This window comes from Cucurbita pepo, chromosome 13 (genome assembly GCF_057944985.1).
Source record: "Cucurbita pepo subsp. pepo isolate OVF chromosome 13, ASM5794498v1, whole genome shotgun sequence".
Lineage (NCBI taxonomy): Eukaryota > Viridiplantae > Streptophyta > Magnoliopsida > Cucurbitales > Cucurbitaceae > Cucurbita > Cucurbita pepo.
In genome coordinates, this window is record NC_141810.1 from 15,033,960 (window position 1) to 15,048,077 (window position 14,118).

Consider the following 14,118-nt stretch of genomic DNA (forward strand, 5'->3'; position numbering starts at 1 on the left):
AAATTAAAACCATATGTATACCAGTAGTGCTGTACTTTCTCACATTTTCTGTACATGCTTCAAGTCATCAACATAAAACTTTTAGTCAATATACTTTCTTTGTATTTTTTTTTTTCGTTCTTTGTGTTTGTGTTCATCTTGATCGAGTGTGTGTCATTGAGTGATCTTAACAATTGGTATCAAAGCTAACAACTGATATCAATTCTAACAATTTGATCGTTACGTGAATTTCTATGTTTTCCAAATTGATTCCAAGTGTAATCCATGCAGAGAAGACTTACCACTAATACACTACAAAATGCCCTTCTAACATTCTACTTCTTTAAATCACTATAATTCATATTCATTTATCTTATTTATAAAATAAATATAAAGAAGTTATATAATTTCTTTTATTTATACGTGTAAAACTTATATCGTACTATTGTTGGAATAGGTTATGTGATTTTATAGTGATTTTATTCTTCAAGCTTAGCCGACGCATGGTTTTAAATCTTATCTACTCCGTTTACTTTTACAAATTATATTTGGTAATTTTACACGGATTCTTTTACATAAATATATAAAATATTGTGGGTGCACTGTACCTCCCCATGAATATATATGGTAATAGAAAGAAAGTTGCATGGTATGTTACGAGAGGACGTTATAAATAGGGTTTGATATGAAGTGTGAAGGACCAAACAGTTCCATTGTGTTATTAAACTCAACACATTTGGATAATCCTCTCCACGAAATGAGTAGCTCTACACCTCTGTCAGTGCTCCTCCTTTCATGCTTTCTCCTACTCGTGCTGTCTCCGGGTAATCTTCTTCCTTGTTTTCTCACATTCTTCTCATATTTTCATGTCATCTTATTGACTTACTAACCTTTGTTGGACATGTTTGAAGCATATGGAGCAGAATCGATGGGAATAGGCGTGAAAGATGCAGGCTTGTTCGGTTCACTAAAGGTAGATGAATTCAGAGTTATGGTTGGATTTTGTGTGAAGTGTGTTTGATTATTATGTTATTTTTTGTAGGACGAGAAATCAAGAAAGATGGTTGACGTAAACGACTATCGACCAACAGGACCTAATATTCCTGGAGGACCTCACTACTCAAATGTAAACCATGCAATGAGCTTTACAGTGAGCAAAGGTTTTGGTTGGATTTTGTGTGAATGTGTTTGATTCTTATGTTATTTTTTGTAGGACGAGAAATCAAGAAATATGGTTGACGTAAACGACTATAGACCAACAGGACCTAATATTCCTGGAGGACCTCACTACGCGAATGTAAACCATGCAATGACCTTTACAGTGAGCAGAGTTTTGGTTGGATTTTGTGTGAAGTGTGTTTGATTATTATGTTATTTTTTGTAGGACGAGAAGTCAAGGAAGATGGTTGACGTAAACGACTATAGACCAACAGGACCTAATATTCCTGGAGGACCTCACTACGCGAATGTAAACCATGCAATGACCTTTACAGTGAGCAGAGTTTTGGTTGGATTTTGTGTGAAGTGTGTTTGATTCTTATGTTATTTTTTGTAGGACGAGAAATCAAGAAAGATGGTTGACGTAAACGACTATAGACCAACAGGACCTAATATTCCTGGAGGACCTCACTACGCGAATGTAAACCATGCAATGACCTTTACAGTGAGCAGAGTTTTGGTTGGATTTTGTGTGAAGTGTGTTTGATTCTTATGTTATTTTTTGTAGGACGAGAAATCAAGAAAGATGGTTGACGTAAACGACTATAGACCAACAGGACCTAATATTCCTGGAGGACCTCACTACGCGAATGTAAACCATGCAATGAGCTTTACAGTGAGCAGAGTTTTGGTTGGATTTTGTGTGAAGTGTGTTTGATTATTATGTTATTTTTTGTAGGACGAGAAGTCAAGGAAGATGGTTGATGTAAACGACTATAGACCAACAGGACCTAATATTCCTGGAGGACCTCACTACGCGAATGTAAACCATGCAATGAGCTTTACAGTGAGCAGAGTTTTGGTTGGATTTTGTGTGAAGTGTGTTTGATTCTTATGTTATTTTTTGTAGGACGAGAAATCAAGAAAGATGGTTGACGTAAACGACTATCCACCAACAGGACCTAATATTCCTGGAGGACCTCACTACTCAAATGTAAACCATGCAATGAGCTTTACAGTGAGCAGAGTTTTGGTTGGATTTTGTGTGAAGTGTGCTTGATTCTTATGTTATTTTTTGTAGGACGAGAAATTAAGAAAGATGGTTGACGTAAACGAATATCTACCATTTGGACCTAGTATTCCTGAAGGAGTTCACTACTCAAATGTAAACCATGTAATGAGCTTTACAGAACAGAGTTTTGGTTGGATTTTGTGTGAAGTGTGTTTGATTCTTATGTTATTTTGTGTAGGACGAGAAGTCAAGAAAGATGGTTGACGTAAACGACTATAGACCAACCGGACCTAATATTCCTGGAGGACCTCACTCTATTAAAGTGTAATCCATGTAATAGCAGAACAACGCATTATAAGTGTTGTTCTATCTTTATGTTCAAGTATAATAATTCATGCACGCGCATGGACTTTAATTTTAATCCTTATTTAAGTACTCATTAAGCTTTTCAACTAGTTTTTAATTACTCTCCTCTATATACATTACATTAGATTAGTATAATTAATTTATTATTTAATATAATTTCGCCGCGAATTTAGGTGCAATTAGAAGAAGATTATAATTAAAAATATTATAAAAAACTTAATTGGTTGACCACTTTGCCCAACGTAATTACCAAATCCCTCGTCCCATCACCATAGGAGTTTGGTCTCTGCAACGTTTCAATGGACGGCAATACAAACCCATAATGGTTCGTTGGTCAACCAACTTGCAGACCGGGATCGAGTTTGGGAAATAGATCATCTCAAACCAAATTCCAATCCAACCGCGGTTAAACTACCCGGTTCAATCAAACACAGATCATATTCTACCGGTCATATTAGACCATTTCTTTAGGGTTAAAATGGTTAGCTTAGACCATTAATTAAATCATGTCTATTTCTTTAACGGGTTGTCTTGTTTTTATAGTGCAATTAATTTCAGAGTTTTATTACCTCCATTATTAATTAATTAATTAATTAATATTATAATTTAAAGGATTATTATAATGTTAAGACGTGATTTGATGTAATTAATAATTATTTATAACACATTCAGATTCATTTCATGTTTCCATGAATATACGTGTTTTCCGACCACATTCCAAGTGTAATCCATGCGGGGAGGACTTCAACTGATACAATGCAAAATGCCTCGACTTTCTCATTAACTCTACCAATTTATGTATACCTTATCCAAACCTTCTTCCAACATTCTAGTTCTTTAGATCACTATGAATATTTGAATTTCACTCTTTAAAAAAAATGCTATTTTCAATTTTAATATAAATAAGAGTTAATATAATGGATAATATCGTATTGTCGTGGAGATAGATTATGCGATTATAACCCATTCTCTCGACGCGTTATAACTGCTCATGAATATATGTGATAATACCAACAAACAAAGTTGCATGGTCGGACATTATAAATTGGGTATGATCTGCACTTGGAAGGCTCACAAAAATGGGTACCTCTAGAGCTCTGTCAATGCTTCTCCTTTCATGCTTTCTTGTTCTCTTGCTGTCTTCTGGTACTCTGTTTTCTCTCATTCTTCTCATGTTTTCATGTCATCTTATTCACTTACTAACCTTTGTTGGACATGTTTGAAGCAAAAGGCGAAGAAGTGATGGGAATAGGCGTCAAAGATGCAGGCTCGTTTGGTCCGATAAAGGTAAATGAGTTCAGAGTTTTGGTTGGATTTTGTGTCGAGTGTGTTTGATTGTTATGTTGTTTTTGTTTTGTGTAGGTTGGAAAGTCAAGAAAGTTGGTTGTTGACGTAAAGGACTATCCAAGTACTGGAGCTAATATTCCTGGAGGACCTCCCTTACACGCCACTTTTCCATGAACTCGAACTTGTCGTTTCGTGGAGGGATCCTACTTTCGCTGTTTATAACTACTATAACTCTCTTAAGCCCCTCTCTTTCCTTCTATGGAATGAGTTGAAATGTATGTTCTAAGTGTTGTTGTCTCTATGTGTCTAAATATAATAATAATCTATGCGTGTGCATGGACCTTAACTTAAGCTTTTCGACTCATACTATAATTATTTATTATTTAATATAAATTGGTCGCGAATTTAGTGGAAAGAAGGAGACGAGGACGAAGAATATAATTAAAAATGTAATAAAGAGTGAATTGATTAACCACTTTGTCCAATGTAATTACTAAATCCCGCGTTCTATCGCCAGAAGAGTTTGGTCTCTGCAACGTTTCAATGGAACAAAAGAAGAGAGCAAAGTCGACTTCTGTATCTCATCCTTAACATGGTATCAGAGCAAGAGAAGAGGAAGAACGGAAGTGAACGAGATTGGAATAGAGAACTTCGGATGAATTGAAATTAATATATCATCATTTTAAGCCCACATCTCAAAAATTTTAATTTTTAGTATCTATCACAATTGTACCTGATTCACCAAGAACATATTCATTATCAAGATGTTTGTGGCGAGCAATCAATATTCCGTCACCAACAAGTAGCCTCATAATCTCAATCTGGGTCTTGAATTGCTTAATCATTCTCCTAAACTGAGAATTGTGGTTGACAAACTGTTCTCGATCGTCCAACATCAAGACTACGTTATAAACATCTTCAAATTTCTCACCAAAGCTCAAAGGTGGCATGCTCAAGATGTTCGTATTTTTTTTCACATCTTTACACGATTCAGTGATGGAATAATTAGACAATGAGCAAGCTCTAAAGTTAAAAGATCTCTCTCCACTATCACTAACAACGATCTTTGGCACATGCCCCTATTAGAAGAACAAGTCGACCTATTTTCACTTCCAACGGCTTCTACTTGATCGTAAACAAGATCTTCACAAACACAACATAAAACTATTAGCTAAAGTGATGAGATATCCTTGTTCGGGTTATCCTCTAAAGCTTCTTTAAAGGAATCAAGAACTCCATTGTATGCTCGTAATCAAGCAGCATGGCATATAACAACCAATTCAGTTAGCCGTTAATTTTTGAGTTTGTTATTTTTTTTCTTTGCTAAATTCATTAATTTGTAACGCTATGGGCTTCGGATTTCTCCTTTCATGATGTGGGAATGATTTGGTGGGACGCTCTATGGGCCTTGGCCCACCTCTTTTTTCTTTACCTCCATTATTAATTAATTAATTAATTAATATTCTAATTTAAAGGATTATTATAATCTTAAGACATGTGATAATTCATTATTATTCATGATATATGAAGCCTCGTACAGATATATTTAAAAGATATTTTGTAAAGATATGTTATTTATAAATATATTTAGAAGATATTTTGTAAGGATGAGACAAAAATACACAGTAGATATTTGGTAAAGATTTGACAAGTAAGATATATTTGTTAGATTATATGAGCTAGATTTAGTAAATTAAAACCATATGTATACCAGTAGTGCTGTACTTTCTCACATTTTCTGTACATGCTTCAAGTCATCAACATAAAACTTTTAGTCAATATACTTTCTTTGTATTTTTTTTTTTCGTTCTTTGTGTTTGTGTTCATCTTGATCGAGTGTGTGTCATTGAGTGATCTTAACAATTGGTATCAAAGCTAACAACTGATATCAATTCTAACAATTTGATCGTTACGTGAATTTCTATGTTTTCCAAATTGATTCCAAGTGTAATCCATGCAGAGAAGACTTACCACTAATACACTACAAAATGCCCTTCTAACATTCTACTTCTTTAAATCACTATAATTCATATTCATTTATCTTATTTATAAAATAAATATAAAGAAGTTATATAATTTCTTTTATTTATACGTGTAAAACTTATATCGTACTATTGTTGGAATAGGTTATGTGATTTTATTCTTCAAGCTTAGCCGACGCATGGTTTTAAATCTTATCTACTCCGTTTACTTTTACAAATTATATTTGGTAATTTTACACGGATTCTTTTACATAAATATATAAAATATTGTGGGTGCACTGTACCTCCCCATGAATATATATGGTAATAGAAAGAAAGTTGCATGGTATGTTACGAGAGGACGTTATAAATAGGGTTTGATATGAAGTGTGAAGGACCAAACAGTTCCATTGTGTTATTAAACTCAACACATTTGGATAATCCTCTCCACGAAATGAGTAGCTCTACACCTCTGTCAGTGCTCCTCCTTTCATGCTTTCTCCTACTCGTGCTGTCTCCGGGTAATCTTCTTCCTTGTTTTCTCACATTCTTCTCATATTTTCATGTCATCTTATTGACTTACTAACCTTTGTTGGACATGTTTGAAGCATATGGAGCAGAATCGATGGGAATAGGCGTGAAAGATGCAGGCTTGTTCGGTTCACTAAAGGTAGATGAATTCAGAGTTATGGTTGGATTTTGTGTGAAGTGTGTTTGATTATTATGTTATTTTTTGTAGGACGAGAAATCAAGAAAGATGGTTGACGTAAACGACTATCGACCAACAGGACCTAATATTCCTGGAGGACCTCACTACTCAAATGTAAACCATGCAATGAGCTTTACAGTGAGCAAAGGTTTTGGTTGGATTTTGTGTGAATGTGTTTGATTCTTATGTTATTTTTTGTAGGACGAGAAATCAAGAAATATGGTTGACGTAAACGACTATAGACCAACAGGACCTAATATTCCTGGAGGACCTCACTACGCGAATGTAAACCATGCAATGACCTTTACAGTGAGCAGAGTTTTGGTTGGATTTTGTGTGAAGTGTGTTTGATTATTATGTTATTTTTTGTAGGACGAGAAGTCAAGGAAGATGGTTGACGTAAACGACTATAGACCAACAGGACCTAATATTCCTGGAGGACCTCACTACGCGAATGTAAACCATGCAATGACCTTTACAGTGAGCAGAGTTTTGGTTGGATTTTGTGTGAAGTGTGTTTGATTCTTATGTTATTTTTTGTAGGACGAGAAATCAAGAAAGATGGTTGACGTAAACGACTATAGACCAACAGGACCTAATATTCCTGGAGGACCTCACTACGCGAATGTAAACCATGCAATGACCTTTACAGTGAGCAGAGTTTTGGTTGGATTTTGTGTGAAGTGTGTTTGATTCTTATGTTATTTTTTGTAGGACGAGAAATCAAGAAAGATGGTTGACGTAAACGACTATAGACCAACAGGACCTAATATTCCTGGAGGACCTCACTACGCGAATGTAAACCATGCAATGAGCTTTACAGTGAGCAGAGTTTTGGTTGGATTTTGTGTGAAGTGTGTTTGATTATTATGTTATTTTTTGTAGGACGAGAAGTCAAGGAAGATGGTTGATGTAAACGACTATAGACCAACAGGACCTAATATTCCTGGAGGACCTCACTACGCGAATGTAAACCATGCAATGAGCTTTACAGTGAGCAGAGTTTTGGTTGGATTTTGTGTGAAGTGTGTTTGATTCTTATGTTATTTTGTGTAGGACGAGAAGTCAAGAAAGATAGTTGACGTAAACGACTATAGACCAACCGGACCTAATATTCCTGGAGGACCTCACTTTATTAAAGTGTAATCCATGTAATAGCTGAACAACCCATTATAATTGTTGTTCCATCTTTATGTTCAAGTATAATAATTTATGCACGCATGGACTTTAATTTTAATCCTTATTTAAGTACTCATTAAGCGTTTCAACTAATTTTTAATTACTCTCCTCTGTATACATTACATTAGATTAGTATAATTAATTTATTATTTAATATAATTTCGCCGGGAATTTAAGTGCAATTAGAAGAAGATTATAATTAAAAATATTATAAAAAAATTAATTTGTTGACCACTTTGCCCAACGTAATTACCAAATCCCTTGTCCCATCACCAGCGGAGTTTGGTCTCTGCAACGTTTCAATGGACGGCAATACAAACCCATAATGGTTGGTTGGTCAACCGACTTGCAGACCGAGATCAAGTATGGGAAATAGACCATCTCAAACCAAATTCCAATCCAACCGCGGTTAAACTACCCGGTTCAATCAAACACAGATCATATTCTTTTTTTACTGAGTTGTTTTTGTTGGACGATGAAAGTCCCAGATAATTTAGAGAATGATCATGAGTTTATAATTAATAATAGTCTCTCTATTAAGAAGCCGAAAACAAAGTCATGATTGCTTATATTCAAAGTGGACAAAATCAAAGAACTAATGGGTGCAAAAAATGTATCGAGAAACAAATTAAACCCAAAGAACCGACACACAAAATCAAGAATCAAATAGAAGGGTGGGCTTTGAATGATTTGGTGGGTCACTCCATGGGCCTTGGCCCACCTCTCTCCATTATTAATTAATTAATTAATATTCTAATTTAAAGGATTATTATAATCTTAATTCATGTAATTAATTATTATTAATGATGTTTTCAGATTCATTTAATCGTTTCATAAATTTCTGTGTTTTTCAAATTGATTCCAAGTGTAATCCATGCAGAGAAGACTACAATTAATGCAGAGAAGACTACAATTAATACACTGCAAAATGCCTATCCAACATTCTAGTTGTTTGGATCACTAAAAATAACAAATATGTCATTTTAACTACCTTATATGGATAAATTTAAAATAAATTGAGTTTCTTATTATATAATCCATATTCATTTATATTCTTTATATTGAACAAAGTATCTAAAGTATTGATAATATCGAATTATCGTTGAAATAGGTTATGCGATTATCAATTATTAATTTTCAAGCGCCTAGCCAATGCATGTAATAGTTTACAGGGATTTTATTTTCATAAATATATAAAATATTGTGGGTGCAATGTACCTCCCCATGAATATATATGGTAATAGAAAACAAGTTGCACGGTACGTTATAATTGGACGTTATAAATAGGGTTTGATATGAAGTGTGAAGGACCAAGCAGTTTCATTGTGTTATCGAACTCAATCCATTTCAAGAAATGGGTAGCAATACACCTATGTCAGTGCTCCTCCTTTCATGCTTTCTCCTACTCGTGCTGTCTCCTGGTAATCTTCGTCCTTGTTTCCTCACATTCTTCTCGTATGTTCATGCCATCTTATTGACTTACTAACCTTTGTTGGACATGTTTGAAGCATATGGCGCAGAAGCGATGGGAATAGGCGTGAAAGATGCAAGCTTGTTTGGTTCACTAAAGGTAAATGAGTGCAGAGTTAAGGTTGGATTTCGTGTGAAGTGTGTTTGATTATATTATGTTTTTTTTTGTAGGAAGAGAAATCAAGAAAGATGGTTGACGTAACAGACTACCGACCACCGGGAGCTAACATTCCTGGAGGACCTCACTTCTCAAATGTAATCCATGCAATGAGCTTAACAGTGACCAGAGTTTTGGTTAGATTTTGTGTGAAGTGTGCTTGATTATTATGTTATTTTTTTTGTAGGATGAGAAATCAAGAAAGATGGTTGACGTAACAGACTACCGACCACCAGGAGCTAACATTCCTGGAGGACCTCACTTCTCAAATGTAATCCATGCAATGAGCTTAATAGTGAGCAGAGTGTTGGTTGGATTTTGTGTGAAGTGTGTTTAATTATTATGTTATTTTTTGTAGGACGAGAAATCAAGAAAGATGGTTGACGTAACAGACTACCGACCACCGGGAGCTAACATTCCTGGAGGACCTCACTTCGCAAATGTAATCCATGCAATGAGCTTAACAATGAGAAGAGTTTTTGTTGGATTTTGTGTGAAGTGTGCTTGATTATTATGTTATTTTTTGTAGGACGAGAAATCAAGTAAGATTGTTGACGTAAACGACTATCTACCAATGGGACCTAGTATTCCTGAAGGACTTCACTACTCAAATGTAAACCATGCAATGATCTTTACATTGAGGTGAGTTTTGGTTGGATTTTGTGTGAAGTGTGTTTGATTATTATGTTATTTTTTTGTAGGAAGAGAAATCAAGAAAGATGATTGACGTAGCAGACTACCGACCACCAGGAGCTAACATTCCTGGAGGACCTCACTTCGCAAATGTAATCCATGCAATGAGCTTAACAGTGACCAGAGTTTTGGTTAGATTTTGTGTAAAGTGTGCTTGATTATTATGTTATTTTTTTGTAGGACGAGAAATCAAAAAAGATGGTTGACGTAACAGACTACCGACCACCAGGAGCTAACATTCCTGGAGGACCTCACTTCGCAAATGTAATCCATGCAATGAGCTTAACAGTGACCAGAGTTTTGGTTAGATTTTGTGTAAAGTGTGCTTGATTATTATGTTATTTTTTTGTAGGACGAGAAATCAAGAAAGATGGTTGACGTAACAGACTATCGACCACCAGGAGCTAACATTCCAGGAGGACCTCACTTCTCAAATGTAATCCATGCAATGAGCTTAATAGTGAGCAGAGTGTTGGTTGGATTTTGTGTGAAGTGTGCTTGATTATTATGTTATTTTTTTGTAGGACGAGAAATCAAGAAAGATGGTTGACGTAGCAGACTACCGCCCACCCGGAGCTAACATTCCTGGAGGACCTCACTTCTCAAATGTAATCCATGCAATGAGCTTAATAGTGAGCAGAGTGTTGGTTGGATTTTGTGTGAAGTGTGTTTAATTATTATGTTATTTTTTGTAGGACGAGAAATCAAGAAAGATGGTTGACGTAGCAGACTACCGCCCACCCGGAGCTAACATTCCTGGAGGACCTCACTCTATTAAAGTGTAGTCCATGTAATATGGTGAACACAGTGTACTCTAAGTATAAGTACTGTAATGAGTTGAACACAGTGTACTCTAAGTATAAGAGTAGTGTATGTAATGAGTTGAACACTGTGTACTCTAAGTATAAGTGCTATGTAATGAGTTGAACACCGTGTACTCTAAGTTTAAGTGTAGTCCATCTAAGTTTAAGTGGAGTCCATGTAATGAGCTGGAACACAGTAAGTATTGTTCTCGTATAAATTATAAACCATGCACTAGCATGGACCTTGAACTTTAAAACTCTCTCCTTATTCAACTATTTATTAAGCTTTTGGACTTATAGTATAATTAATTTGTTATTTAATATAATTTGGCCGCCAATTTAGTGGAAAGAAGAAGAAGACAAAGAATATAATTAAAAATGTAATAAAAAAATGAATTGGTTGACCATTTTGTCCAACATAATTACCAAATCCACACACAATTTCCCAGAAAGGCCGCAATTATGAAACGAACCTTCCTGGTTGCAACGGCCTCACCATTGATTCAACATTTCTGTAATTAAATTTAACGTCTTTTTGACTTTATACCAAACCCCAATTCCTCTGTTTCCTTGATCGTTCAAACCATTACGCGCAAACAGGGCTTCAAATACCCCACGCATCCGATTGAACCCCTCATTCAATCACCGGAGGAGTTTGGTCTCTGCAACGTTTCGATGGACGGCAACACAATCCAAGCAAACCCCTCTTTCCGATTCCTTATAATGATCGACTGCTTTCGTTTTCAGAAACTGGGCTCTTGGCTCTACGCCTTCGCTACCGGAAAACGAAAGCAGTGGAGTTTACCGGCTTCTGAAACGGCTAAATCGGAACAGAGGAAAGAGGGCGGCGAGAGGGTTAGCAGAGAGGAAATGAAATGGGTGATGGGGGAATTGGGGCTTTCGTGGGAGGAAGAGACGGAGGAATCGCTTCCTGTTGTTGGGTCGATGGAAGATATGTGTAATATTTTCGATCAAACGGCGGCGAGTGCGGCGGAGGTGAAGGAAGCTTTCGATGTGTTTGATGTTAATAGCGATGGGTTCATCGACGGTGATGAGTTGCAGAGAGTGCTATGCGTTTTGGGGTTCAAAGAAGGAGAGGCGATTCAGAATTGCAGGAGGATGATTAACAAGTTTGATGAGGACAACGATGGCAGAATTGATTTTCAGGAATTTGTTAAATTAATGGAGTCTGCTGTTTATTAATTAATTTATTTATTTAATTTCTCATAGTGGTCGAAATTCAAGCCTTTTGCCCCTTCGTGTTCTTGTTTTCTGGGCGTAAATGGCTTTGAAATTTTGGCCCATCCTATTTATCTCTGTAATTTTTATATATATTCCAATTACTTTGTTCCTTATACCAACTCTTATAATAAGTGTCGGTGCTTCCAATTTTTCATAAATATATATATATACACGTTAGACGAACACCATTCTCCAACATGATTTGTCTTAAGCTCTCCTGACTTTACTTTGTTCTTCACCAAGAGGCAGCCAAAAAGCCTCCTACCAATGGAGAGAGTATTTTTTGTTTATAAAAACAAGATCATTCCTACAACAGGCCCTTCCCCAAAAGGCTTCTCCATTTAAATTAGCCAATGTGAGATTTTCATCATCCAACACCTCCTCTTAATTGAGGCTCAACTCTTCTGGAGTCTTTTGTTCGACATTTGAGGATTTACCAATCTATTGGCACGACTAAGTTTAGGGCATGACTCTGATACCATGTTAGGCGAACACGACTCTCCATGGTATGATATTGTCTACTTTGAGTATAAGTTTTAGTGACTTTACTTTATTATCATTTGTTTATAGTGGAACTTTCCTCCTCCAACAAAAAAAAGAAAAAAAAGAAATATATATATAGAAATGAAGTAAAGGAAGAACAGAGGAACAAAATATTATTATTCATTTTAATTATTTAATTATATATATATAGAGAGAAATATATATTGTTTTATATTATAATTCAGCAGCCAAACAAACAAACCCTTCAACCCCATCAACTGAACAGCTACAAAACCAAAAAGGGGAATCTTTTTAAATCATAAAACCCTTTTTGGAATTTGGGGGATTGGAATATTCTTGATTCTGTTTTAATTTATTATTTTTTTTTTTTATTTTTTTTTTTTTTCTCTCTCGCTCGCTCGCTTGGTAGATATCAGCATATGCATGTATACGTAAAAAGGTTGAATTAATAGCGGAACTGTGCGCCCACGTATGTCTGTCCGAAGGACCAGCCGGAGGGAGCCACGTTGTAGGACAGCACTTGTCGCCCGTCGCTGGCTGTCACCAGAAAGGAGAGACTCTGTCCGTTCAGATAAGAGTTGGACTGCCAATTTTGGCCCCAATTTCTCGACATGGGTTGCCATCGGGTCCTCGAGCCCTTAATCGCTACTGAATGTATATCTCCAGCACCCCCCACGTTGGTCACTAGTACCAAATTGAAATATGAATGGCCGTTGATTGTAAATCTTATCCCCCCACTTCTTCTGCACCTTACCCTGCAAAATTCACGTTTATAATTAAAATTTTGAAGTAATCTTTATGAGTTACACCACAGGAGTACCTGCGGTAAGCCACGGGGACAATTCCGGCACGATATTGGGCAATGTGTTGGAAGATAGGCTGAGACAGGTCGAAATGGTGGTTGGGAGGGTCGCACCAGCCGCCAGGAGGGCAGAAGTTAGTGGCAGTGACAACAATAGTGCCTGGAATACACCACTGTGGGTCGTTGACACAGCGCAGCTCAAAGCAAGCGCCACAGCTAAGGCCATTGTCAAATAGCGCCGTGCTTAGCGCTGCAGTGTTGGTTCCATACCCTTGGCTGTATAAATTTCCATACCCACAAGCCCCCCCTGTTACCACAACAACAACAAACAAACAACATTAGTAAACCATTGAATTCTTACTAATTGGCATCATTAATCATAAGCCAAAACAAACCCATTGTCCCAGATGCATCACTGCCACCATAGAAAGTGGCGTGCGCGTTGATCCAACCCCCATAATCGCCATTAACACACGACACCATCCAAGAAACACCCACTAAGAGGATTATGATCCCCAATGAAGCCATTCAGTGCCACAAATTTATTTTCAAAAACAGAGTCAGATGGAATTGGTTTGAGGAAATGAAGAAAACAAGAGGGACTTAAAAGGGTAATAAATAGAGGGCATGGACATGGACGTCATGGTCAAGTTAGTACACACCGTTTGTAACATTATATAGATCTAATGGACGTTATTGAGATTTCAAACGTCGAGACGACCACACCATAATTAACCAATTGAGTTATATTCAAGACCCGATTGAAAAAACGGAGTCCAGATGGGAAAGGTGGGGT

The 14,118-nt window shown here is 36.4% G+C and overlaps 5 protein-coding genes and 2 long non-coding RNA genes across 14 annotated transcripts; 6 read left to right on the plus strand and 1 right to left on the minus strand.

The window, feature by feature from the left end:
- The first annotated feature begins 692 nt into the window (after positions 1-692).
- Positions 693-2,601, plus strand: LOC147789775 (uncharacterized). 4 transcript variants are annotated; one of them, XM_087117060.1, is made up of 5 exons: positions 693-803; positions 891-952; positions 1,022-1,105; positions 2,219-2,311; positions 2,388-2,601. In XM_087117060.1, exons 1-5 carry the CDS (start codon positions 737-739, stop codon positions 2,475-2,477), a joined length of 396 nt encoding a protein of 131 aa, XP_086973186.1. In that variant the 5' UTR covers positions 693-736; the 3' UTR covers positions 2,478-2,601. The 4 variants fall into 4 exon arrangements, with proteins under 4 accessions (XP_086973186.1, XP_086973187.1, XP_086973185.1 ...); XM_087117061.1 differs by having other exon boundaries at positions 2,219-2,302; XM_087117059.1 differs by lacking the exons at positions 2,219-2,311; positions 2,388-2,601 and adding exons at positions 1,193-1,276; positions 1,364-1,531.
- Positions 2,602-3,508: 907 nt separating this feature from the next.
- LOC147789776 (uncharacterized) lies at positions 3,509-4,153 on the plus strand. The gene is made up of 3 exons (XR_015411596.1): positions 3,509-3,661; positions 3,741-3,802; positions 3,878-4,153. It is a non-coding gene; the product is annotated as an uncharacterized LOC147789776 (long non-coding RNA).
- A 2,020-nt stretch (positions 4,154-6,173) lies between these two features.
- Positions 6,174-7,012, plus strand: LOC147789777 (uncharacterized). Of its 2 annotated transcripts, XM_087117063.1 has the most exons (5): positions 6,174-6,284; positions 6,372-6,433; positions 6,503-6,586; positions 6,674-6,757; positions 6,845-7,012. In XM_087117063.1, the coding sequence occupies exons 1-5, from the start codon at positions 6,218-6,220 to the stop codon at positions 6,992-6,994; spliced, it is 447 nt and encodes a 148-aa protein (XP_086973189.1). In that variant the 5' UTR covers positions 6,174-6,217; the 3' UTR covers positions 6,995-7,012. The 2 variants fall into 2 exon arrangements, with proteins under 2 accessions (XP_086973189.1, XP_086973190.1); XM_087117064.1 differs by lacking the exon at positions 6,674-6,757.
- A 180-nt stretch (positions 7,013-7,192) lies between these two features.
- Positions 7,193-7,709, plus strand: LOC147789778 (uncharacterized). Its single transcript, XR_015423306.1, has 3 exons — positions 7,193-7,270; positions 7,358-7,441; positions 7,529-7,709. It is a non-coding gene; the product is annotated as an uncharacterized LOC147789778 (long non-coding RNA).
- Positions 7,710-8,974: 1,265 nt separating this feature from the next.
- LOC111808231 (uncharacterized) lies at positions 8,975-10,929 on the plus strand. Of its 4 annotated transcripts, XM_087116685.1 has the most exons (11): positions 8,975-9,072; positions 9,160-9,221; positions 9,293-9,376; positions 9,466-9,549; positions 9,637-9,720; positions 9,808-9,891; positions 9,980-10,063; positions 10,152-10,235; positions 10,324-10,407; positions 10,496-10,579; positions 10,667-10,929. In XM_087116685.1, the coding sequence occupies exons 1-11, from the start codon at positions 9,006-9,008 to the stop codon at positions 10,754-10,756; spliced, it is 891 nt and encodes a 296-aa protein (XP_086972811.1). In that variant the 5' UTR covers positions 8,975-9,005; the 3' UTR covers positions 10,757-10,929. The 4 variants fall into 4 exon arrangements, with proteins under 4 accessions (XP_086972811.1, XP_086972813.1, XP_086972812.1 ...); XM_087116687.1 differs by lacking the exon at positions 9,808-9,891; XM_087116686.1 differs by lacking the exon at positions 9,466-9,549.
- A 379-nt stretch (positions 10,930-11,308) lies between these two features.
- Positions 11,309-12,129, plus strand: LOC147789779 (putative calcium-binding protein CML45; the record flags this gene model as incomplete). Its single annotated transcript, XM_087129576.1, has 1 exon — positions 11,309-12,129. A coding segment is annotated over one exon (669 nt), but the record flags the coding sequence as incomplete, so codon positions are not given.
- Positions 12,130-12,646: 517 nt separating this feature from the next.
- Positions 12,647-13,961, minus strand: LOC111808079 (expansin-A10). The gene is made up of 3 exons (XM_023693873.2): positions 13,718-13,961; positions 13,341-13,629; positions 12,647-13,275 (listed from the first exon to the last, which is right to left on the minus strand). Exons 1-3 carry the CDS (start codon positions 13,848-13,850, stop codon positions 12,966-12,968), a joined length of 732 nt encoding a protein of 243 aa, XP_023549641.1. The 5' UTR covers positions 13,851-13,961; the 3' UTR covers positions 12,647-12,965.
- Between the last annotated feature and the right edge of the window lie 157 nt (positions 13,962-14,118).

Excerpts from the sequence above, each read along its gene's own strand:
- LOC147789775 (XM_087117059.1), top strand. The coding sequence starts at position 737 with ATGAGTAGCTCTACACCTCTGTCAGTGCTCCTCCTTTCATGCTTTCTC. Across the intron at positions 804-890 it reads CCTACTCGTGCTGTCTCCGG|CATATGGAGCAGAATCGATG; the intron begins GTAATCTTCTTC and ends ACATGTTTGAAG. Across the intron at positions 953-1,021 it reads GCTTGTTCGGTTCACTAAAG|GACGAGAAATCAAGAAAGAT; the intron begins GTAGATGAATTC and ends TATTTTTTGTAG.
- LOC147789777 (XM_087117063.1), top strand. The coding sequence starts at position 6,218 with ATGAGTAGCTCTACACCTCTGTCAGTGCTCCTCCTTTCATGCTTTCTC. Across the intron at positions 6,285-6,371 it reads CCTACTCGTGCTGTCTCCGG|CATATGGAGCAGAATCGATG; the intron begins GTAATCTTCTTC and ends ACATGTTTGAAG. Across the intron at positions 6,758-6,844 it reads GAGGACCTCACTACGCGAAT|GACGAGAAGTCAAGGAAGAT; the intron begins GTAAACCATGCA and ends TATTTTTTGTAG.
- LOC111808231 (XM_087116685.1), top strand. The coding sequence starts at position 9,006 with ATGGGTAGCAATACACCTATGTCAGTGCTCCTCCTTTCATGCTTTCTC. Across the intron at positions 9,550-9,636 it reads GAGGACCTCACTTCTCAAAT|GACGAGAAATCAAGAAAGAT; the intron begins GTAATCCATGCA and ends TATTTTTTGTAG. Across the intron at positions 10,408-10,495 it reads GAGGACCTCACTTCTCAAAT|GACGAGAAATCAAGAAAGAT; the intron begins GTAATCCATGCA and ends ATTTTTTTGTAG.
- LOC111808079 (XM_023693873.2), bottom strand. The coding sequence starts at position 13,850 with ATGGCTTCATTGGGGATCATAATCCTCTTAGTGGGTGTTTCTTGGATG. Across the intron at positions 13,630-13,717 it reads TGATGCATCTGGGACAATGG|GGGGGGCTTGTGGGTATGGA; the intron begins GTTTGTTTTGGC and ends TTGTGGTAACAG. Across the intron at positions 13,276-13,340 it reads GTCCCCGTGGCTTACCGCAG|GGTAAGGTGCAGAAGAAGTG; the intron begins GTACTCCTGTGG and ends TGAATTTTGCAG.